Source organism: Oncorhynchus mykiss, chromosome 7, assembly GCF_057628025.1.
Source record: "Oncorhynchus mykiss isolate SJ-2025 chromosome 7, ASM5762802v1, whole genome shotgun sequence".
NCBI classification, from domain to species: Eukaryota; Metazoa; Chordata; class Actinopteri; order Salmoniformes; family Salmonidae; genus Oncorhynchus; species Oncorhynchus mykiss.
In genome coordinates this window covers 57,442,163-57,456,672 of record NC_143028.1, presented here as the reverse complement: position 1 = coordinate 57,456,672, position 14,510 = coordinate 57,442,163, and the positions used below count along the sequence as shown (strand labels likewise).

The following is a 14,510-nucleotide window of genomic DNA, read 5'->3' as shown; positions in this document are numbered from 1 at the left end:
TGTTTCTTCCCAAACGAGGAAGAATTTGGAGTTTTGGCACTGGGAGTCACAATTGGAAATCAGTCTGTGGGTGCGTGACGAAGAGGACGATCACTTGCTAATTTGACTTTTCTATTGAACATACTTCTTTCCGTATGAAATATTATAGTTTCTTTACATTTTAGGGTACCTGAGGATTAGATAGAAACGTGACTTGGTTTAACAAAGTTTAGTGGTAGCTTTTTGGATTAATTTGTCTGCAGGTAGAACGAGTGGATTACCAAAATCGACGACACCAACTAAACTTACTTTTTGGAGGACTGGCTGAGGAGGACCGGCTGAGAAAGCTGGATGCAATCACAAACGAATAATAGGCAGACGTGGTCTAAACTATTAGAGTGTTAGCAACCAGGAAATGGCAGAGATATTTCTGCATAGTGCAACTTTAAGGAGAAAAACAGAAGAAAATGTTACACATCTACTACAATAGGTACACAAAGGAGACAAGGAGGTCAACAACTGGTGTTTGGGAAACTACATTGGTGAGACCCGCACAGAGAAGGAAGAAAAGAAGAGGACCAAGCTCCTGAAGACCGAAGCAAATCAACAGAAGGTCGAAGGGCAATGGCTCGAGTGGGAGAAATCCAAAGCCAAAAAGAAACAGATAAAGAAAATGCAGGAGAGGACCAAATACAATTGACTATAGAAAAATATCAAGGTAAATGTTAAAGCTGCATTATGGAACTTTTTGGGCGACTCAACTAAAATCACATAGAAATGTGTGTCACTATTTCTATGCTTCCTGTTCTTAAGTTTTGTTTTTGCGTCTTTTACTTTCGCTTTTGTACACCAGCTTCAAAGACCTAAAACAAGGAAGTCATATTGAGACTTAACTCTCTTCTACAAATGAGCCCTGCACGATACAAAAACAAGCACATACAACAGGCAAGTATCGAAAAAAACAAAGCCCATAAGATACAAAACACAGTCAATTAAAACCAACACATTCTTCATTATAAAAATCCTCTGTCAGATGTCTGAATTGACCTTGGGCCTTCCAAGTATCCAATCCAAATGTCTTTTGGAGATTATTCCAAACAGGGTGCAAGGCAATTAGAGGCAGATTTACCTAACTTTGTAGACACCAAATGTCTATCCAAACTTAACCAACTCTGTGAACGAGTTTGGTAACTTGTCATTTGAAATCTTAACAGTAATGTTAGGTAAGTCTGAAGCTTATGGAGCAGGGCTTTGTAAAAAAAAAAGAGCGTAATGATGTGATCTACGTGACTTTAAAGAGGTCCAGCCAACCTTTTGGTAAAGAATGCAGTGATGAGAATTAAAACAGTCTCCTGTGATAAAAGGAAGAGTGCTATGACAAACGGCATCCAGGGGTTTAAGAGTAGTGGCAGCAGCACATTGATAAATAGTATCACCATAATCAAGAACAGATAGAAAGAATGACTGCACAATCTGCTTCCTGCTGACGTGAGAGAGGCAAGATCTGTTTCTATAAAATAAAATAAAAACACTTTAAATGTTAGATCTTAACAAGCTCAAAATACAATATTTTTGGTTACGTGAAATATATTTCACAGCGGTTTAGATGGTACAGTGATTCTTTACACTATACTTGCTTGTTTTGTCACAAACTGAAATTAGACAAACTGCTAGAATTTTTGCACGCAGGAAATGGCAGAGCGACTTCTGCATAGTGCATATTTGAATTTAAGATTGGGTTTTGTGTCAACAGTCACTTGTGGACTCTACTAATGAGTTAAGTGAATGTATCAACTGTAATCAGGCTAGTTGTTGTACCTCAGCTATGTGAAAACACACTGTATTCATACTAATTTACCCTTAACACTTCTCCCCTTTCGTTGTTCTATTTCTCAGCTCTGGTGTGTTAGAAGACTGATATCTTCTTTTTACTCTTCATCGTATTCTTTATCTTTTGCTATTCAGGACTATCAGCATTATTAATAACAAATAAATTGCAATATTGTCACTTTGGCTTTGTTCCATATTCTGTTAGACAGGATGGATGGTTCACTTAATGACATGCCAAATATTGCTACTTTTTTATTTTATTTCACCTTTATTTAACCAGATAGGCTAGTTGAGAACAAGTTCTCATTTACAACTGCGACCTGGCCAAGATAAAGCATAGCAGTGTGAACAGACAGCAACACAGAGTTACACATGGAGTAAACAATAAACAAGTCAATAACACAGTACAAAAAAATGTAATAAATTAAAAAAGAGTCTATATACATTGTGTGCAAAAGGCATGAAGAGGTAGGCGAATAATTACAATTTAGCAGATTAACACTGGAGTGATACATGATCAGATGGTCATGTGCAGGTAGAGATACTGGTGTGCAAAAGAGCAGAAAAGTAAAGTACTGAATATCTCCATACCTCATACATCTCGTTCCAGGTGGGGTTGAGGTTCTCCTTGATCACATGACTCTTAAACTTGACCCCTCCGATGTTGATCTTGACGTACGGGTCACTCTTGCCCTTCTTTAGGCCCCCCATCAGATTGTCCTTGGCGATTAAATTCTGGGCCTCCAGTAGGTGGATTCTCAGCACCCCCTAAAAACAAACACTAGTAACAAGACTGTACAAAAAACAGCAGTGTAGCATGAAATACCTGATTCACACAGCACTGTACATAGTATTAAATAACTTATTCACACAGTAAATGGTACTGCTCGGCTATGAAAAGCCAACTGACATTTACTCCTGAGGTACTGACCTGTAGCACACGCTACAACCACTGTGATTATTATTTGAACCTGCTGGTCATCTATGAACATCTTTGAAGTACAATCTGGCCTTGACGGCCATGTACTCTTAGAATTTCCACCCGGCACAGCCAGAAAAGGACTGGACAACCTAAGCATCCTTCACTCATGCTGCCAAACATACCCTCGTAAAACTGACTATCCTACCGATCCTTGACTTCAGCGATGTCATTTACAAAATAGCCTCCAACACTTTACTCAGCAAATTGGATGCAGTCTATCACAGTGCCATCCGTTTTGTCACCAAAGTCCCATATACTACCCACCACTGCGACCTGAATGCTCTCGTTGGCTGGCCCTCGCTTCATATTCGTCGCCAAACCCACTGGCTCAAGGTCATCTATCAGTCTTTGCTAGGTAAAGTCCCGCCTTATCACAGCTCACTGGTCACCATAGCAGCACCCACCCTTAGCACGCGCTCCAGCAGGTATATCTCACTGGCCGCCTTTCCTTCCAGTTCTCTGCTGCCAATGACTGGAACGAATTGCAAAAATCACTGAAGCTGGAGACTCATATCTCCCTCACTAACTCGAAGCATCAGCTGACAGAGCAGCTTACAGATCATTGCACCTGTACATATCCCATCTGTAAATAGCCCACCCAACTACCTCATCCCAATGTTATATATTTTTTGTGCTCCTTTGCACCCCAGTATCTCTACCTGCACATTCACCTTCTGCACATCTATCACTCCAGTGTTTAATTGCTAAATTGTAATTATTTCGCCACTATGGCCTATTTATTGCCTTACCTCCCTAATCTTACTTCATTTGCACACACTGTATGTAGACTTTTCTATTGTCATTGACTGTACGTTTGTTTATTCCATGTGTAACTCTGTGTTGTTTGTGTCGCACTGCTTTGCTTTATCTTGGCCTGGTTGCAGTTGTAAATTAGAACTTGTTCTTAACTGGCCTACCTGGTTAAATAAAGGTGACATAAATTAAATCAAATAAAACACTGGCACACTGCTTCTCACCTCAGAGCCAAAGCTGGGCTCAGGGTTGGTGTGTGTTGGGAGTGTTCCAGGAAGACAGGGTTCCTCAGTGACCTCCTCAGGTATCATCTCAGTAACTGTTACCCTCTTAGCCTCCTCTGGCTCTGGTACTGGTGCTGGGATAGAGGAAGGGCTGGAGGATGGAGCACTGGGAGTGTCCACTGAAATACATCTGAGCAGACATGGTGGAAGAACAGAGAAATTGGTTCATCTTGTGTGTGTGTGTGTGTGTGTGTGTATGTTAGTATACCCTCATTTGTTCAACCTCTGCTGCACTGTGTCTCTCTCCAGTCTCTGTTCAGCAGTAGAGGCGGCTCGAGCTCTGGGTTGATCTGCCCTCTCCACATCAATCTCACACTTCTTGGGACACAGCACCTGTAGAAGAAAAACACATTTAATAACTCCACCATACAACCATATTACAAAACATCATGTATTGAATCAATACACATCTATAGTGCCTCCTACTGGTTAAGATAGTGTTTCTAAAGTACTGTAACTGCAAGAGTGTGTTTCACCTTCAGTTCAGCCCTCAGTAGAATCTGACTGTCAGGTGAGGCTCCATCCAGACTCAGCCACTGATCCAGGACCAGATCTGGTTCTGACAGCAGCTCTCTGACTGGTACCACCAGAGAACCCATCGCCTGATCCCAAGCACTGGAGAGCTAGAGAAAGATAAATAAAGAGTGATTAGAAAGGAAAATATAAAAAGGTAGATTTGTGTGGATGAATTGCATTTAACAGAGACTGTGCTAGATGTTTACAGTGAGTGACATTATGTTTTAATTAAACATTATCCATGTTTAGTGACTCCATCCTGAAGCAGACTGAACTCTCACCTTCACTATGAGAATCTCCTCTCTGGGGTCACGAACCAGGAAGTAGAAAGCCTCTTCCCATTGGGGGGAATTGGTACGATCACACACCTTCAGAGAGACAGAGAAATGTACTTTCACGGCAGATCCTGTTACGAGTCATGCATTTGAGATCTACATGTACGGTTTTTCACCTTGGTTCTGTAGGTTGTCTCTCCCAGAACAAGCTCAGCTCCAGCATTTGGCTCCTTCCCACTTTTCTTCAACTACAAACACACAGGGATCACACAATACAACAGTCAAAATCAAACACTGACTGAGCAATTCAAAAAGATTGAACATATAAACATTTATGCATAACACTTATAACAGCTGCCAAAACTAGACATCAACCTGAAGCCAGAGTTCAAAAGTTCAAAATAGCTCAGTGACAGAGGTGAAGTGGTGAAAGGTCAGAGGTGACTCACAGGCAGTGAGTGGGCTCTGTCCATGTAGACGAAGAGCAGAGCAGCAGAGGGAACAGCCTTGTTCTGGTAGGACTGGATAGACTGCAGCTGCAACACCTGGAGCATGGGGAGAAAAGAGTTCAATCACTTTGAAATAACATCAAAACAGGTGGTTAAAAGGTTAAAAACGAGTAATAGAATGAGAGAGACATGGGGAGAAGGGGTACTGAGATAGGGAGAGGTGAGGACAGGGCAAAAGTAACACTGGAAAACTACAGAGAGGGGCGCGGAGGTGTGAAAAATATATAAATTGACGAGACAGAACGGAGGGAAGTAGAACTGACCTGATCCAGTCTGTCTGGTTGTGATACTGTTGGTACCCACTCCAGTACCAGGTGAACACGACCTGACTTCACATCATTCAGAATGTACCACTGAAAAAGAGACAAGAAACCACACATCAGACGGTGTACTAAAACCAATACACACATTATACAGATGAGTGTACCGACTACCGATGTAAGCGAGTACAGACATCATTTAGTACACGAGCAGAGAGAGATGTAAGCATTACCTGGTCGGTATACTGGGAGTGTATGATGTCTCTCATACTGATGTTACACCTGTACACAGGAGGGAAAAATACAGTCAGAAATCAAACAACACTTTGACAGGGAACAACATGGCTAACAAAAAGTACAGGACCCAACCTGGATGTATACCAAATGGAATCCTATTCTCTACATAGTGCACTAATTAGTGTCAAAATCAGTGCACTTTATATACGGCATAGGGTTCCATTTGGAACGCAGAGCAGCTCCTCTCACCTGCCCAGGAAGTCATCCTTGTCCATGTCTTTATCATACAGCTCTACCTGGACCTCCTGATCTGACTGTGGGGTCATCACCGTCTGGGGAAACACATCATATTGACGGTAACACTTAGAGAGGAAACTATAAGTAAACCTATAGAGCAGGAGTCATGACAGTCGTTGACAGACAACATGTCATAAATACTTCATATGAATATTCTTAAGTGTAGAAAGTTCACATTTCTACTCCTATTCATCAGAAAGCAATAGATTGCATAAAACATAATTCCACAAAGAACAGTTTCCAGACTTTCCACAGACAAAGCCCCCAGTTAGAAAAAAGAGAGACTACAGTGGATGCAGAGAGCTAACGTTGAATCAGGTGAGAAATGGCAGACATAACAAGGTTGACTCACGTCAGAATACAATGTTGCGTAGACTTATGGCCAGAGCTGGGGTCAATTCTAAAGTTGGTATACTAGGTTACTTAGGAGTTACCTGAAATAAATGTCTGTTTTGTTTAGAGAAGTAAAACAAATATATTCAGAGAAGTTTAAAACTTGTTAGGGTCTTTTTTTTCAGAATTTCTGCCTGACTGACGTGCCCAAAGTAAACTTTGGGCCTGTTACTCAGGCCCAGAAGCCAGGATATGCATATAATTGGTAGCATTGGATCATGCATAAGACTATAAAATAATCCATAAGACTATAACACAATTGCTATGGTAGGAGAAAATCCAAATAAAAAATATTTTTTGAGATCCCAGGCTCTTATAATGGAAAGCTATGGGTCCTATGCAATTCCAGCTCCCAGATTGCAATTTCTATGGCTTCCACTAGATGTCAACAGTCTTTGTTCAAGGTTTCAGGCTTGTTTCTTCCCAAACGAGGAAGAATTTGGAGTTTTGGCACTGGGAGTCACAATTGGAAATCAGTCTGTGGGTGCGTGACGAAGAGGACGATCACTTGCTAATTTGACTTTTCTATTGAACATACTTCTTTCCGTATGAAATATTATAGTTTCTTTACATTTTAGGGTACCTGAGGATTAGATAGAAACGTGACTTGGTTTAACAAAGTTTAGTGGTAGCGTTTTGGATTAATTTGTCTGCAGGTAGAACGAGTGGATTACCAAAATCGATGACACCAACTAAACTTACTTTTTGGAGGACCGGCTGAGGAGGACCGGCTGAGAAAGCTGGATGCAATCACAAACGAATAATAGGCAGACGTGGTCTAAACTATTAGAGTGTTAGCAACCAGGAAATGGCAGAGATATTTCTGCATAGTGCAACTTTAAGGAGAAAAACAGAAGAAAATGTTACACATCTACTACAATAGGTACACAAAGGAGACAAGGAGGTCAACAACTGGTGTTTGGGAAACTACATTGGTGAGACCCGCGCAGAGAAGGAAGAAAAGAAGAGGACCAAGCTCCTGAAGACCGAAGCAAATCAACAGAAGGTCGAAGGGCAATGGCTCGAGTGGGAGAAATCCAAAGCCAAAAAGAAACAGATAAAGAAAATGCAGGAGAGGACCAAATACAATTGACTATGGAAAAATATCAAGGTAAATGTTAAAGCTGCATTATGGAACTTTTTGGGCGACCCAACTAAAATCACATAGAAATGTGTGTCACTATTTCTATGCTTCCTGTTCTTAAGTTTTGTTTTTGCGTCTTTTACTTTCGCTTTTGTACACCAGCTTCAAAGACCTAAAACAAGGAAGTCATATTGAGACTTAACTCTCTTCTACAAATGAGCCCTGCACGATACAAAAACAAGCACATACAACAGGCAAGTATCGAAAAAAACAAAGCCCATAAGATACAAAACACAGTCAATTAAAACCAACACATTCTTCATTATAAAAATCCTCTGTCAGCTGTCTGAATTGACCTAGGGCCTTCCAAGTATCCAATCCAAATGTCTTTTGGCGATTATTCCAAACAGGGTGCAAGGCAATTAGAGGCAGATTTACCTAACTTTGTAGACACCAAATGAGTATCCAAACTTAACCAACTCTGTGAAGGAGTTTGGTAACTTGTCATTTGAAATCTTAACAGTAATGTTAGGTAAGTCTGAAGCTTATGGAGCAGGGCTTTGTAAAAAAAAAAAGAGCGTAATGATGTGATCTACGTGACTTTAAAGAGGTCCAGCCAACCTTTTGGTAAAGAATGCAGTGATGAGAATTAAAACAGTCTCCTGTGATAAAAGGAAGAGTGCTATGACAAACGGCATCCAGGGGTTTAAGAGTAGTGGCAGCAGCACATTGATAAATAGTATCACCATAATCAAGAACAGATAGAAAGAATGACTGCACAATCTGCTTCCTGCTGACGTGAGAGAGGCAAGATCTGTTTCTATAAAATAAAATAAAAACACTTTAAATGTTAGATCTTAACAAGCTCAAAATACAATATTTTTGGTTACGTGAAATATATTTCACAGCGGTTTAGATGGTACAGTGATTCTTTACACTATACTTGCTTGTTTTGTCACAAACTGAAATTAGACAAACTGCTAGAATTTTTGCACGCAGGAAATGGCAGAGCGACTTCTGCATAGTGCATATTTGAATTTAAGATTGGGTTTTGTGTCAACAGTCACTTGTGGACTCTACTAATGAGTTAAGTGAATGTATCAACTGTAATCAGGCTAGTTGTTGTACCTCAGCTATGTGAAAACACACTGTATTCATACTAATTTACCCTTAACACTTCTCCCCTTTCGTTGTTCTATTTCTCAGCTCTGGTGTGTTAGAAGACTGATATCTTCTTCTTACTCTTCATCGTATTCTTTATCTTTTGCTATTCAGGACTATCAGCATTATTAATAACAAATAAATTGCAATATTGTCACTTTGGCTTTGTTCCATATTCTGTTAGACAGGATGGATGGTTCACTTAATGACATGCCAAATATTGCTACTTTTTTATTTTATTTATTTATTTCACCTTTATTTAACCAGATAGGCTAGTTGAGAACAAGTTCTCATTTACAACTGCGACCTGGCCAAGATAAAGCATAGCAGTGTGAACAGACAGCAACACAGAGTTACACATGGAGTAAACAATAAACAAGTCAATAACACAGTAGAAAAAAAGAAAAAAAGAGTCTATATACATTGTGTGCAAAAGGCATGAGGAGGTAGGCGAATAATTACAATTTAGCAGATTAACACTGGAGTGATAAATGATCAGATGGTCATGTGCAGGTAGAGATACTGGTGTGCAAAAGAGCAGAAAAGTAAAGTACTGAATACCTCCATACCTCATACATCTTGTTCCAGGTGGGGTTGAGGTTCTCCTTGATCACATGACTCTTAAACTTGACCCCTCCGATGTTGATCTTGACGTACGGGTCACTCTTGCCCTTCTTCAGGCCCCCCATCAGATTGTCCTTGGCGATTAGATTCTGGGCCTCCAGTAGGTGGATTCTCAGCACCCCCTAAAAACAAACACTAGTAACAAGACTGTACAAAAAACAGCAGTGTAGCATGAAATACCTGATTCACACAGCACTGTACATAGTATTAAATAACTTATTCACACAGAAAATGGTACTGCTCGGCTATGAAAAGCCAACTGACATTTACTCCTGAGGTACTGACCTGTAGCACCCTCTACAACCACTGTGATTAATATTTGAACCTGCTGGTCATCTATGAACATCTTGAAGAACAATCTGGCCTTGACGGCCATGTACTCTTAGAATTTCCACCCGGCACAGCCAGAAAAGGACTGGCCAACCAAAGCATCCTTCACTCATGCTGCCAAACATACCCTCGTAAAACTGACTATCCTACCGATCCTTGACTTCAGCGATGTCATTTACAAAATAGCCTCCAACACTTTACTCAGCAAATTGGATGCAGTCTATCAGAGTGCCATCCATTTTGTCACCAAAGTCCCATACACTACCCATGACTGCGACCTGTATGCTCTCGTTGGCTGGCCCTCGCTTCTTATTCGTCGCCAAACCCATTGGCTCAAGGTCATCTTTAAGTCTTTGCTAGGTAAAGCCCCGCCTTATCTCAGCTCACTGGTCACCATAGCAGCACCAACCCGTAGCACGCGCTCCAGCAGGTATATCTCACTGGTCATCCACAAAGCCAACTCCTCCTTTGGCCGCCTTTCCTTCCAGTTCTCTGCTGCCAATGACTGGAACGAATTGCAAAAATCACTGAAGCTGGAGACTCATATCTCCCTCACTAACTCGAAGCATCAGCTGACAGAGCAGCTTACAGATCATTGCACCTGTACATAGCCCATCTGTAAATAGCCCACCCAACTACCTCATCCCAATGTTATATTTATTTTTTGCTCCTTTGCACCCCAGTATCTCTACCTGCACATTCACCTTCTGCACATCTATCACTCAGTGTTTAATTGCTAAATTGTAATTATTTCGCCACTATTGCCTATTTATTGCCTTACCTCCCTAATCTTACTTCATTTGCACACACTCTATGTAGACTTTTCTATTGTCATTGACTGTACGTTTGTTTATTCCATGTGTAACTCTGTGTTGTTTGTGTCGCACTGCTTTGCTTTATCTTGGCCTGGTTGCAGTTGTAAATTAGAACTTGTTTTTAACTGGCCTACCTGGTTAAATAAAGGTGACATAAATTAAATCAAATAAAACACTGGCACACTGCTTCTCACCTCAGAGCCAAAGCTGGGCTCAGGGTTGGTGTGTGTTGGGAGTGTTCCAGGATGACTGGGTTCCTCAGTGACCTCCTCAGGTACCATCTCAGTAACTGTTACCCTCTTAGCCTCCTCTGGCTCTGGTACTGGTGCTGGGATAGAGGAAGGGCTGGGGGATGGAGCACTGGGAGTGTCCACTGAAATACACCTGAGCAGGCATGATGGAAGAACAGAGAAATTGGTTAATCTTGTGTGTGTGTGTGTGTGTGTGTGTCTGTATTAGTACACCCTCATTTGTTTTACCTCTGCTGCACTGTGTCTCTCTCCAGTGTCTGTTCAGCAGTAGAGGCGGCTCGAGCTCTGGGTTGATCTGCCCTCTCCACATCAATCTCACACTTCTTGGGACACAGCACCTGTAGAAGAACAACACATTTAATAACTCCACCATACAACCTTATTACAAAACATCATGTATTGAATCAATACACATCTATAGTGCCTCCTACTGAGTAAAATAGTGTTTCTAAAGTACTGTAAGTGCCAGAGTGTGTCTCACCTTCAGTTCAGCCCTCAGTAGAATCTGACTGTCAGGTGAGGCTCCATCCAGACTCAGCCACTGATCCAGGACCAGATCTGGTTCTGACAGCAGCTCTCTGACTGGTACTACCAGAGAACCAATAGGCAAGGTCCAACTGTGAGACAACTAGTATAAGAGAAAATGGAAGAAGGATAGATGACAGCGTAAAACTTTTATAAAAGCACACATCTTTAAGCTCTTATCTAAAAAGTAACATACACACTCACCTTCACTATGAGGATCTCCTCTCTGGGGTCATGAACCAGGAAGTAAAAAGCCTCGTCCCACTGGGGTGAGATGGTGCGATCACACACCTTAAGAGACATAGAAAGGAGGCATGAGCTGTAATTCACTGACATAATCCTGCTCCTTTCCAATAAATATCTCTATAAGTCTTATTCTGGTGACATAATCATTGAATCTTGGCTGCCGTTTGACAAACACAAATAATCTAATCAAGTAGACTAGCCTACCCGCACTGTATCTGCAAGCTGTTGGCTACAGCACACTTGCCAAAACCAGAGTGGGTACACTAGCTATATAACGGCAAAAACTTGGGTGAGAAAACCATCAGTAGAGTTGAAAATTAACCTTTTTTGGTACATGGGATTTTAACTGCAAAAGGTATTTTGTGTAATTGATGATTACTTGGGTGCTGCCAGCTTTGGGCAGGATTAAAATAAATAATCCCAACCCAATGAAAACTGTTACGGTATCCTTCATTCCGTGACATACCATTTTTTCCCTATCATCTCACAAATCTCTTTTTCGGACGAGACTGACTTCATGAACAAAACGTTTTTATTTACACTTTGTAGTCAAAAAAATTACTTGCTTTTTAGGGGTTTTACAGTGTCATATGTCAATTTTAAACGGGACATATTGCATGAGTTATCTGTCTCACCGTCGTTTTATGGGAGGTCCCCCCCACAACAAGTTCAGCTCCCACTTTTGGCTCCTTCCCACTTTTCTTCAGCTAGAAACACACCACAATAAACAAACACACACACACACACTAATGTTCACAAAAATAAACACCGTATTCATATGCAAAATAGATTGAGTCTTCTAAACATAACAAACGTAACATCATTATCATAAGCCCTGCACACAAAGTCATAAGATCCCTTCCAAACTGAGAAAGAGGTAGATTAGACGCACGGGTAGGCCGTCAGCCCTCTCCACAAACACAAACAGTAGAGCCATGGATGGAAAGGCTTTGTTGTGGTAAGACTGCCTGGACTGAAACTGGAACACCTGAGGGAAATGTAAACAGGTCAGTGGGACTGTATGGCACTGTGTTTCAGGATGCATTACTCTACTGTTTTCTACTGCCTATTATATTGAACAAAAACACAACATGCAACAATTTCAAAAATTGTACTGAGTTACAGTTCATATAAGGAAATCATTCAATTGAAATTAATTCATTAGGCCCTAATCTATCGATTGCACGTGACTTGGCAGGGGTGCAGTGATGGGAGGGCATGGGAAGGCATAGGATGGATGGATTATCTTGACAAAGGAGAAATGCTCACTAACAGGGATGGATCTTTTATTTCAGCTCATGAAACATGAGACCAATACTTTACATGTTGCGTTCATATTTTTGTTCAGTGTATATTGTTATGTTTTGTACTCAGGTATCATTTGCACAACAGATTCTATGATCTCAACATGATCTCCTTAATAACTCCTAAATTACAGTGCATTTGGAAAGTATTCAGACCCCTTGACTTTTTCCACATTTTGTTACGTTACAGCCTTATTCTAAAATTGATTAAATAGTTTTTTTCTCCCCTCATCAATCTACACACATTATTTAGCAAAAATGTCTAAAAACCTGTTTTCCCTTTGTCATTATGGGGTAGTGTGTGTAGATTGATGAAAACAAAAACAAATATTAAATCAATTTTACAAAAAGGCTGTAACAAAGAAAAAAACTGAACAAGGGAAAGGGTCTGAATACTTTCCGAATGCACTGTATGTGTATAAGGATATATTACTCTACTGTTTAATACTGAAAATATTTGGGGGATGAATTTAAAACTGGAAGAATAGGACTGACCTGATCCAGTCTGTCTGGTTGTGATACTGTTGGTACCCACTCCAGTACCAGGTGAAGGCGACCTGACTTCACATCATTCAGAGTGTACCACTAGAAAAGAGAGACAACAACTCACAGTGTAGCCTACCATTGAAACAGGGTAACTAAAAAGCTTTCACATAGGATGGTAAAGTTCAACATTCAGTGCAGTGACTGGTTTGTTTAAATTCGAGTATGTAGCCATGTCAACTCCCATGCAGGCAGGTAGATCTCACCTGGTCAGTGTATTGAGAGGTGATGATATCCTTCAGACTGATCTTCAACCTGTAACAGCACATCACTATCAGAGAACAAACTACTTAGAGAACCAGCTACTGTACAAATACATGTAATATGGAGCAAAAATAAATCTATGGGAGTAGTTACATGTCCCTGCCATAGAAATCTATCTAATTCCCAGAGACTGTTTGAGACTGTTTGCATCCCAAATGGCACCCTAAAGTAGTGCACTATATATAGACTAGGATGCCATTGGGTCACAGCCTGCATACCTTCCCATGAAGTCATCCTTCATGTCCATGTCCTTATCAAACAGCTCTACATGCAGCTCCTGGCCAGGCAGTGTGGTCAGAACCACCTGGGAGACAACACAACAACAGCTTCAGTAAGGGCAGTATTCTACATACTAACACTGGAAACACACAGGGAAACCCTGACATTTTTAGGTCACCTAATATTTTACTCAAACTAATAGACAAGTCCTCAGTTTAAGCCTGCTGTCCTGGTTGTTGAGCACTCATTCTATGGTTCTACTGTTTACTGAAGTGCAGAGACCTCATTGGACTCATTATTACCCTACAGTGGCATGAGTGTCCGTTTGGAACAATGGCTTTATTTGTTTTGTTAAAAATATCTGATTTGAAATTAAGATTATATTTCACAAGATTTGATTTATTGGCTCGACCAAATAAAATCATGGCCACTATGTAATATCCTACCTCATACATCTCGTTCCAGGTGGGGTTGAGGTTCCTATTGATGACCCGGCTTTCAAAGGTCTCACCCCCAATGTTGATCTTGACATAGGGGTCACTCTTGCCCTTCACCATGCCCCCCACCATGTTGTCCTTGGGGACCAGATTTTGGCCCTCTAGAAGGTGGATTCTCAGCACCCCCTAAAACAACAAAACACTTTACTTCATCACAGACTCACATTCTTCAACATTGCTATCTCATAAACATGGCATTATTTACCTCTGTGGCAAAGCTGGGGTCTGGGGAGGTCTGTTGGGGGCGTATCTTTGAGAGACCTGCTGCTAGGTTGGCTGCTTCTGTAGAGGAAGTGGGGATGTTTTCCTCATCTAACCATAACACCTGAAAA

The 14,510-nt window shown here is 41.0% G+C and overlaps 1 protein-coding gene across 3 annotated transcripts in view; it reads right to left on the bottom strand.

The window, feature by feature from the left end:
• Positions 1-14,510, bottom strand: part of LOC110528191 (uncharacterized) — a 67,202-nt gene that overhangs the window by 31,359 nt on the left and 21,333 nt on the right. For 2 of the 3 annotated variants that reach the window (XM_090241417.1, XM_090241419.1), the window contains exons 17-38: positions 14,384-14,503; positions 14,128-14,304; positions 13,681-13,766; positions 13,405-13,453; positions 13,151-13,240; positions 12,244-12,339; positions 11,987-12,058; positions 11,310-11,396; positions 11,062-11,208; positions 10,809-10,918; positions 10,524-10,713; positions 9,130-9,306; positions 5,875-5,957; positions 5,622-5,670; positions 5,392-5,481; positions 5,069-5,164; positions 4,796-4,867; positions 4,626-4,712; positions 4,305-4,451; positions 4,052-4,161; positions 3,769-3,958; positions 2,401-2,577 (exon numbers count right to left, since the gene is read on the bottom strand). In XM_090241417.1, coding sequence (XP_090097543.1) covers positions 2,401-2,577; positions 3,769-3,958; positions 4,052-4,161; positions 4,305-4,451; positions 4,626-4,712; positions 4,796-4,867; positions 5,069-5,164; positions 5,392-5,481; positions 5,622-5,670; positions 5,875-5,957; positions 9,130-9,306; positions 10,524-10,713; positions 10,809-10,918; positions 11,062-11,208; positions 11,310-11,396; positions 11,987-12,058; positions 12,244-12,339; positions 13,151-13,240; positions 13,405-13,453; positions 13,681-13,766; positions 14,128-14,304; positions 14,384-14,503 — 2,502 coding nt within the window. The remainder of the gene's footprint in view (positions 1-2,400; positions 2,578-3,768; positions 3,959-4,051; positions 4,162-4,304; positions 4,452-4,625; positions 4,713-4,795; positions 4,868-5,068; positions 5,165-5,391; positions 5,482-5,621; positions 5,671-5,874; positions 5,958-9,129; positions 9,307-10,523; positions 10,714-10,808; positions 10,919-11,061; positions 11,209-11,309; positions 11,397-11,986; positions 12,059-12,243; positions 12,340-13,150; positions 13,241-13,404; positions 13,454-13,680; positions 13,767-14,127; positions 14,305-14,383; positions 14,504-14,510) is intronic. The other variant, XM_090241418.1, reaches the window with a different exon arrangement.